Source organism: Athene noctua, chromosome 1 (genome assembly GCF_965140245.1).
Source record: "Athene noctua chromosome 1, bAthNoc1.hap1.1, whole genome shotgun sequence".
Taxonomy (NCBI): domain Eukaryota; kingdom Metazoa; phylum Chordata; class Aves; order Strigiformes; family Strigidae; genus Athene; species Athene noctua.
Window position 1 is genome coordinate 89,145,290 of NC_134037.1, and position 8,728 is coordinate 89,154,017.

General features: G+C 46.1%; 1 protein-coding gene across 6 annotated transcripts; it reads left to right on the top strand.

Annotated features, from left to right (window-relative positions):
- The first annotated feature begins 45 nt into the window (after nucleotides 1-45).
- ZBTB18 (zinc finger and BTB domain containing 18) lies at nucleotides 46-7,819 on the top strand. 6 transcript variants are annotated; one of them, XM_074896862.1, is made up of 3 exons: nucleotides 46-341; nucleotides 1,816-1,899; nucleotides 3,995-7,819. In XM_074896862.1, exons 2-3 carry the CDS (start codon nucleotides 1,887-1,889, stop codon nucleotides 5,575-5,577), a joined length of 1,596 nt encoding a protein of 531 aa, XP_074752963.1. In that variant the 5' UTR covers nucleotides 46-341; nucleotides 1,816-1,886; the 3' UTR covers nucleotides 5,578-7,819. The 6 variants fall into 6 exon arrangements, with proteins under 6 accessions (XP_074752963.1, XP_074752965.1, XP_074752964.1 ...); XM_074896863.1 differs by lacking the exon at nucleotides 46-341 and adding an exon at nucleotides 1,087-1,314; XM_074896866.1 differs by lacking the exons at nucleotides 46-341; nucleotides 1,816-1,899 and adding an exon at nucleotides 1,915-3,294 and having other exon boundaries at nucleotides 3,995-4,682; nucleotides 4,795-4,966.
- Nucleotides 7,820-8,728: the final 909 nt, after the last annotated feature.

Sequence of the window (8,728 nt, forward strand, 5' to 3'; positions counted from 1 at the left end):
GTGCGCCCGTGCTGCGTGCGCCCGGCGCCCCCGCCCTCCCCCCCCGGCCCCCGCCCCTCCCCCGCGCCCGGCCGCCCGGCCCCGGGCTCCGCGCCGTCTCCGGCCGTCGGTGCCATGGGGAGCCGCTGAGCGCGGGGCCCGCTTCGCTCCGCCGGCTGCCCCGCTCGCTCCTCAGCTGCCGGCAGGGGGGAGGCCGGGGGGGGCGGCGGCCAGCGGGCGCGGGGGGCGGGCGGGGGGAGGGCGGGAGGGGGGCGAGACGCGATCCCGGAGCGGCAAGTGAGCGAAGAGGAGCCGGCGGGCGGCGGCGGCGGGAGCGCGGGGACTTCGGGCCGCCGCGGAGTGTGAGTCCCGCTGCCCCCCATCCCCACACACCCGCTGGCCGGGCCGGGCCGGGCCGGGGCCGCTGCGGCCCCGCGGGGCGGGCGGAGTTGGCGGCGGGTCCGGCGGGGGGTGGGCGCAGCCGGGCGGAGAGGCGGGGGGCGGGGGCAGCCCTCCCCGGGCGGCGGGACCGGCCGCCCCGGCGCCGCTCCCGGTTACTTTTCTTTTGTTGCCGCCGTGACCCGGGGGCGGCTTTTCCTGCGCGCCGGGCAGCTGCTTCCTTCCCCGCGGGGCGGCCGCCGGCGCGCCCGGCCCCGGCCCCGGGCGGGGGTGGGGGCGGCGCTGCCCGGCGGGACCAGGCCCCCGCGCCGCAGGGGGCGGCCGGCCCCGGCCTGGGGTGGCGGGGCGGGGGGGCGGGGGCAGCCCCGGCGAAAAGTTGCCGCCGCCCGGCGGGGATGGGGGGGCCGGGCCCGCGGGGAACTTGCTGCGCGCCGCCGCCGGCCCGCACCGCCGCGCCGCCCCTCACGGCCCGGCCCGGCCCGGCGGGCGGCGGGCTCTCGTCCCCCGCCCGGCAGCGGGCAGGTGAAGCGCCCAACTTGGTAGAGGCGAGCGCGGCGCGAGTGTCGCCGGGGGGGGGGGGGGGGGGGGGGGGGGCCGGGAGGGCCGATCCCGCCGGGGCTGCGAGGGGCACGGCGCCCGGCCGCGCCGACGCCCGCTGCCCGCCCTGCCGGGTGGCTGGCGGGGAGGGGGGGTGCTGCCGGGGCCGGGGGCCGGCGTCCCGGTGCCACAGCAGTCAAATAAATGGCAGGCCGAGGCCCCGCGGGGGAAAAGCGATTTACGAGTAAAGCTGAACGCTTGAAATAGTGCCCCGGCCAGGTTAACTGCTTGGCTGTCTGAAGGAGCTGGAGTTGGAGTGCTCGGTGTCGCTTACGCCGCCTGAGCGTTGAAACTGAAAGGAGCGACGGCGGAGCGGGGAGCCGCGAGTTGAGTAAATAGGTTCGGTTAAATTTCCTCTTTTAACCGAACCTCTGGGCTCAGTAGGACCGGATCGGTATGGATTTCTCGGGTAACCCCGCGGCTGGGGTACGCTGTCAGTATAGAGAGCGGTCCTCCAACTTGAGACAGAAGTGTTGCTATGCTGCAAATACAGTAGAGCCCCATATGTTTAGGATTTTCTTTTTTTTTTTTTTTCCTCCCTGTTAGAAAGTTTGAAAAAAAGAGACTTTGAAGTATTTTGTTTATACTAACAGAAGAGAAAAGTTCTCCTAAGAAAAAGCTGGTGGCAGGAGTGTAGAGGAGTAGCATATGGCATTAAAAGGAGCACAGCTGGAGGTAGCATTTCCATCTGAACATGATGTCAGAGCAGCTGACAGCCTGCCATCCCTCAGCCTTTTATTCTAACACACAGACAGGGAGTTAGTGTGTGCAGATCTGTGTGTGGAGAAGGTATCTCATTCCTCTCTAACATCATCTCCACTTTGCATCTGTCTCTCCTAGTCTGCTTTTTTTCCACCGATCTAACAGACCTGGAGCCAGCAAGACTCAGAGGAAAGGACTTAATCAGGTTTATGTGTACTAAAGGTAGGAGTAGCAATAGATTAGATACAGCATATTTCTGTTTTGGTGTGTTGTTTATTGAATTTCGGAAAAAAAAAAATCACATTACTTTTCTAACCAAGTTTAGAGGTAATATATGAAATTGAGTGTTAAATAGATAAGTGGACTTGGTCAAAAGACTTGGGCTACAGTTGGAGAGTACCAGTTCTTGGGCACATTGTTAGCATTAACTTTAATGCATATTGGGATAATGTCTTGATTTGGAAGAAGGACAGAGCAAGTTCATTCTTCATTTCTGAGACCAAAACTGCAGTGGATTTAGTGGCAAGCCTAAAGAGAGTTCTGCTTTCTGTTCTTGTATTGCATCTTTTAAAAGACTTTACGGGGGTTTTGGTGAAATATACAAAGTGTGCTTTTTTGAAAAGGACTGTTCTGGCTAAAATGTGTTTGTGGGCAAGTCTTTCATTAAACTTCACGGTTAAATATCCAGCAGCTCAGAACCGTAGTAGCATACAGCTGTAGTGCTTCTGAAAGATAGAAATCAGTTATGTGTTTAAAAACTTTTGTACCCGGGAGAATGGCTTGACTGGTTTCCTCTTTTCTTTCTCGCATGTAGCATTTGAAATCTTTTATTTCAGCATAACAATAATTATTTGAAGGAGTTTTTGTATTTGCGACTAATTTAGAACTTGTAGATTTGAGCTGCCTGAATTGGCCAGACAGCTGTAATCGCACTCCTCTATTCTTAATCTCTTTATCTGGGCAGCAGCTGCCATATGGCCACAGTCAGCTGGATCAGATGTTTATAAGCTTCCTTCTTCGTCCCTCTCTGTCCTTTCAGCCTCCTAATTTGATCACAGCTACCTTGTGAGCTGCCCTCCAATCTTTATTTTTAGCCCTCTTAAGGATTAGGATTGATGTTGGCTGTGGGGCACTTAAAGTGATTGTATTGTAAATCTTCGTGCTTTACTCTAGCAATGGTATTTTACAGAATATAGCAGGGGTTGTGTTGTAAGTTTTAGTACATCTTGGTTTGCGAGGGATGAGGATTTTTCAGTAATTTCTGCCAGCCTAGAGATCTGCTTAGATGGTTTGGGAGAGCATTGCTATCAATCACAGAAGAATAGATTAAGACAGGTTTTTAAGAGATTTTACTTTCCTTTTGAGTTTTGACTTCTCTACTTCTTTTTTAAGTTTATTTTTCTTTATCAGCAAGGAAGGTGAATAGAAAAATACTTGGGTAAGAACAGTACTCGGGATACAGATTTTAAATGTGCACACATGCACACACGCTCACATTGAATGACTTTTTTTTTTTTTTTTTTAAGTTTGGTACTGCAAACTCTGCCTGGTGTGGGAGGAGAAGGAAATTTCTGTCCTTCTGCATAGGGGAAGCGGTGCTCGTTGGCGTTTTTGCTTGTTAGTTTTCTTTTGTAAATTCTGCATGTTGGCAAAAAATGTTCATGTTCTATTGTACAGTATGGAGAAGGTTTAAAACCTGGAACTGAACTTACTACAAGAAGAAAACGACTTGAACTAAATTTCTAAAAACCTTCATTTTGCTGTCGATATAAATTGACACCCGTAAATCATTTTTATACTTTATGAATGCTAGACTATCAGATTTGAGTATATTAGCATTTCTATATGTGCAAACCTCTCCTCTTACTACAATTTGACTTTAAAAAGAAGGTTGATGAACTGATTTTATTTTTTTTCTTACCCCTCTGTGATCTCTCAAACTTAATGTTAAAAAAAAAAAAAAAAATTTTGGGGGGGGGGTGTCTGCCCTCCTAGTGTTGCTATCTGGAGGAAGTTCCCTTAAAAAAAACCTAACTATTGAACAGATTTTATGAACAGCAGTGATACTTTAAAAAAATCACAAATGTACCTATGCGCCTATTAGAATGGCTTATTTACCACAGAAAGGAAATTGTAACTTAAGTGGTTGATCGAGGAAAGAGTTGCCATCGTACATGCGTGTTAAATAATCTTTGCACGGTGTCCGCACCAGACTTCTGGCGATATAAACACGAGGCTTTTAGAGTAGAATAACTTGGATTCGTAAGTTCTGTGATTCCGACCTACATTTAATTTTTAAAAATCTCGTTGCTTATAGGTTATGAAGACAGTATGGAGTTTCCTGACCACAGTAGACATTTGCTGCAGTGTCTGAGTGAGCAGAGACATCAGGGTTTTCTTTGTGATTGCACTGTTCTGGTAGGAGATGCCCAGTTCCGAGCGCACAGAGCTGTACTGGCTTCATGCAGCATGTATTTCCACCTCTTTTACAAGGACCAGCTGGACAAAAGGGACATTGTTCATCTGAACAGCGACATTGTTACAGCCCCAGCTTTCGCTCTCCTGCTTGAATTCATGTACGAAGGAAAGCTCCAGTTCAAAGACTTGCCCATTGAAGACGTGCTAGCAGCTGCCAGTTATCTCCACATGTATGACATTGTCAAAGTCTGCAAAAAGAAGCTGAAAGAGAAAGCAACCACGGAGGCAGACAGTACAAAAAAGGAGGAAGACGCCTCAAGTTGTTCAGACAAAGTGGAGAGCCTCTCCGACGGCAGCAGCCACATGCCAGGAGACTTGCCCAGCGATGAAGACGACGGAGAAGATGAAAAATTGAACATCCTGCCTAGCAAAAGGGACTTGGCGGCTGAGCCTGGGAACATGTGGATGAGATTGCCCTCAGACTCAGCAGGCATTCCCCAGACTGGCGGAGAGGCAGAGACGCACGCAGCAGCAGCTGGAAAAACAGTAGCCAGCCCCTGCAGCTCAACAGAGTCTTTGTCCCAGAGGTCTGTCACCTCCGTGAGGGATTCAGCAGATGTTGACTGCGTGCTGGACCTGTCTGTCAAGTCCAGCCTTTCAGGAGTTGAAAATTTGAACAGTTCTTATTTCTCTTCGCAGGACATGCTTAGAAGCAGCCTGGTTCAGGTGAAGGTGGAGAAAGAGGCTTCCTGTGATGAGAGTGATGTTGGCACTAATGACTATGATATGGAACATAGCACTGTGAAAGAAAGTGTGAGCACTAATAACAGGGTACAGTATGAGCCGGCCCACCTGGCTCCGATGAGGGAAGATTCGGTCTTGAGGGAGCTAGATAGAGAGGACAAGGCAAGCGATGATGAAATGATAACTCCAGAGAACGAGAGAGTCCAGGTGGAAGGAAACATGGACAGCAGTTTGCTCCCTTACGTGTCAAACATACTTAGCCCCGCTGGCCAAATTTTCATGTGTCCTCTCTGCAACAAGGTCTTTCCTAGCCCCCACATCCTGCAGATCCATTTAAGCACGCACTTTCGAGAGCAGGACGGGATCCGCAGCAAGCCTGCTACCGATGTCAATGTCCCGACCTGCTCGTTGTGTGGTAAGACTTTTTCTTGCATGTACACCTTGAAACGTCATGAGAGGACTCATTCAGGTGAAAAGCCCTACACTTGCACCCAGTGTGGGAAGAGCTTCCAGTACTCCCACAACCTGAGCCGCCACGCAGTGGTTCACACGCGGGAGAAGCCTCACGCTTGTAAGTGGTGTGAACGCAGGTTCACGCAGTCCGGAGACCTTTACAGACACATTCGGAAGTTTCACTGTGAGTTGGTGAACTCATTGTCTGTCAAAAGTGAAGCACTGAGCTTACCTACTGTCAGAGACTGGACCTTAGAAGATAGCTCTCAAGAACTTTGGAAATAAAATTTTTATATATATAAATAATATATATATAAATCTATATAGTTGTGGTACAGTCTAAAAGCAATCTTGTTTCCTTGAACTGAAAGTTTGGCTATTAGCTTGTTTTTGCACTTTAAGGCAGCATGAATATTTCACTAATTTAGCACTCCGATAAAAATGAACTGTAGAGGTAATCCGACAAAGTAACAGATTACGGAGCATATTTTTCCCCCTTTTCGGAATAGAAGCCAGCGGATACTTTACTTCTAAGGAATCTCCAATTCAAAAAATTTGGACGTGGCTTTATTCTCCCCAAAACACTGCGTTCTTTTAAGGTCTCGATCTTTTTCCTCTTAAAATCTGAATGTAGAAATCCTCTCCCAATTTTGTCAGTTCCTTTACATTTCTATAATTGCATGAGTCCTTTCTAGCTGTTGGAAACCTGAATGCTTTTAGACCCAAATGGAAAATTTCTGAAATGCTGGATTATCTATTTTTAAACAAGCAGTTGACTTAAAACTTATTATGGCAACTTCTGGATTTCTGACAGTTCCCACTGGAAAAAAAAAAAAAAAAAAACACAAAAAAACAACACAAAAACATAAAACAAAAACCCCGAGAGTACACTGGGATCACTGGGACTCTGTCTTACGTGAAGGTTTGCTTGGGATGAAAAAGGATATTGCAGCTTCAGCAGTGATGAACTGTGTGTTTAAAAAATGTGAATTACTGTTATTGTATACTGTAATTGATTACATGGGCCGGGGGGAGGTATCAAAGAACTTGGCAGGTTGTGTTGATGCTCTTAGTTGAGTCTTGAAAAGTAAATATTAACGCTACAGAAATGCATGATTTTCAGTATATTTTTGTCTTTGTTTGCATTGTATAACTTTAACGAGTGAGTTGAAAATTATTTAATTTCCTTAGGAAAAAAAACGACACCGTTGAAAATGCCGGTGTTATGAAGAAGAGAAATGCACTGTTTTTATTTTATCTAATTTAAATTTACTTTCCCACTGTCTTTAAGTTGAGAAGAACTTAAGCTACGAGTCGCCGATTTAGCTATGTTAACAAGGAAAAAAAAAAAAATGAATGTTTACAACCAGGCTTCGAGATTTGCATGTGCGGTGTGCATTTACTAACCCCAGACCCCTTCTAATTGCACAGACCCCACGCCAGCTCCAACTGAGGTGCGTCCATTTCCCCAGATGAGCATTTGTAGGATTCCTGCTGCACCACTCCACCACAATAGGTCGTTCTTTTTTTTCCCCCCCGCTGAAAAGAGGCTGTGGACTGAAAAAAAAAAAAAAAAAAAAAAAAAAAAAGGCAAAAAAAAAGCCCCGGGCTGAAAGGCCTGGGAAGGCCTGAGTGACAGGGGGGCCGGGGGAGGGCAGGGGAAGGACTATGTGTATCCAAGCAGCAGAGACTGCAGCCTGACGTGTGGTTTTAATGACCAACACGCAGGTCAAAAGCATTTTGCACAGTGTTTGTTTTCCTGTCTTGCACTTACAAATAAGGTCTATGGGAGTAGCATGGAAAACGTTTGCTGTTTTTTCCTTTTTTTTTTTCTTTTTTTTTTTTTTCCTCTGCTTTTGTTTAAAATTTGATCGCCTTAACTACTGTAAACATAGCCTATTTTTGTGCTTAAGATACTGAATGGAAAACTCCATTGTGTATTGCTGGACTGTTTTGGAAATATTTGGTCAAATGTGTGTTAATTTGGCTGTAATGGCATTTAAAACAAAAAAAAAAAAAAGCTGTGAAAATGGCCTTGGAGCGTTATCTTTAGTTACTTGAATAGTTTCTAGGTTTTAAAACTACATTCTTTTCTTAAGTTAGAGAAGACAATCAGTGTCTGAGGAAAATGGACTTTCTCTTGGATTTTTTTGTGGTCCTCGTGAGTGATTGCTTTTTTCCTTTCCTTAGTTTCACATTCTTCTTTTGTTCTAAAACTTAGACTGACATCTAGCTTTGACAATCATAGTATGTTTTATTTTCCTGAGGGGGGAATAACTTATAATGCTGTTTAGTTTTGTACTATTGGTGTGTTGGTGAATTTTTAAACTGTGTGCTAACTGCAATAAATTATATGAACTGAGAAATCAATTCCCTTGTCTTTTTTCCCTCTTTTAAATTATAGTTACGGAGTATTTTTTATAATGTGTAACTTTATTACTTTTGTACAGACTTCTATTGCTAACTGTGTATGGAATATGTTTTCAGTATGCTTTTGAGCACTTTGTTGCTAACGTACATATTTACATCTCACTTAACATTTAAAAAAAAATTAAATGCTTGTGTTTTGAAAGCATTTCTCTGTGTGTAGCTCTCGATCATTCTGTAGAGGGATATTTTTTTTTTTTTTCCTTCCCCAAAGACTTTTGCAGGAGCAATCTATTAAATTCCGGAAATCTTGCTACCATGCAAATATCTATGCATAGACAGAACTCCTTTTCTGGGCTTAATTTCACCCCAAGGAGCTCTCTCAGGCTCAATCTTTTGTATTGAGTCTCTATCGGAACATTAGAGCAGAAGGCAACAACTTAATCTGAAGCACGGCTGGACCCGGCCGTCAACCTTACAGTAGGCAGTCAAAATGTTCACAATACCGGTAATACACCAAAACTGTCTGGACTACAGAGGAAAATTGAAATAATCCTAAATTTGTTTGGGGATTTCTCTTACGAACTAAACATTTATTTTAAAAAAATTAAAAGAAGCTTAGCAAACCCTTTGAAAAAAGACCTGGTCTAAATGCTTGTTGCAGGATATACCCAGAATTCTTGTTTGAGGCCGCTCCATCCCAGGAACGACACCAGCACTGCAGAGCCCCATGGGGATATGAAAGTAGAGCTAAATTGGAAGTCTGGAATAGAGACAGCAGGAGCAATTTGAAGGGAAAAACCCCAAAATCTTAAACACTTCATTACGTTTGTCATCTGCCTAGGTACAACTGAAGTTGCACCTTGACCAAATGAATCTCAGTGCTTAATGCTATTCTGCTTGTCTTTCTACATCTATGGTAATTTGTACTTAGCCAAAATGATCTTTTGTACTGTTTTATTCTTTATAACAAATTTCAATCATCATTTGTTGGGGGGGGGGGGGGGAGTTATTACGGATAATTTTGAAAACATTTCCTTTTATCAATGTTAGCATCTTTGGCTGCATA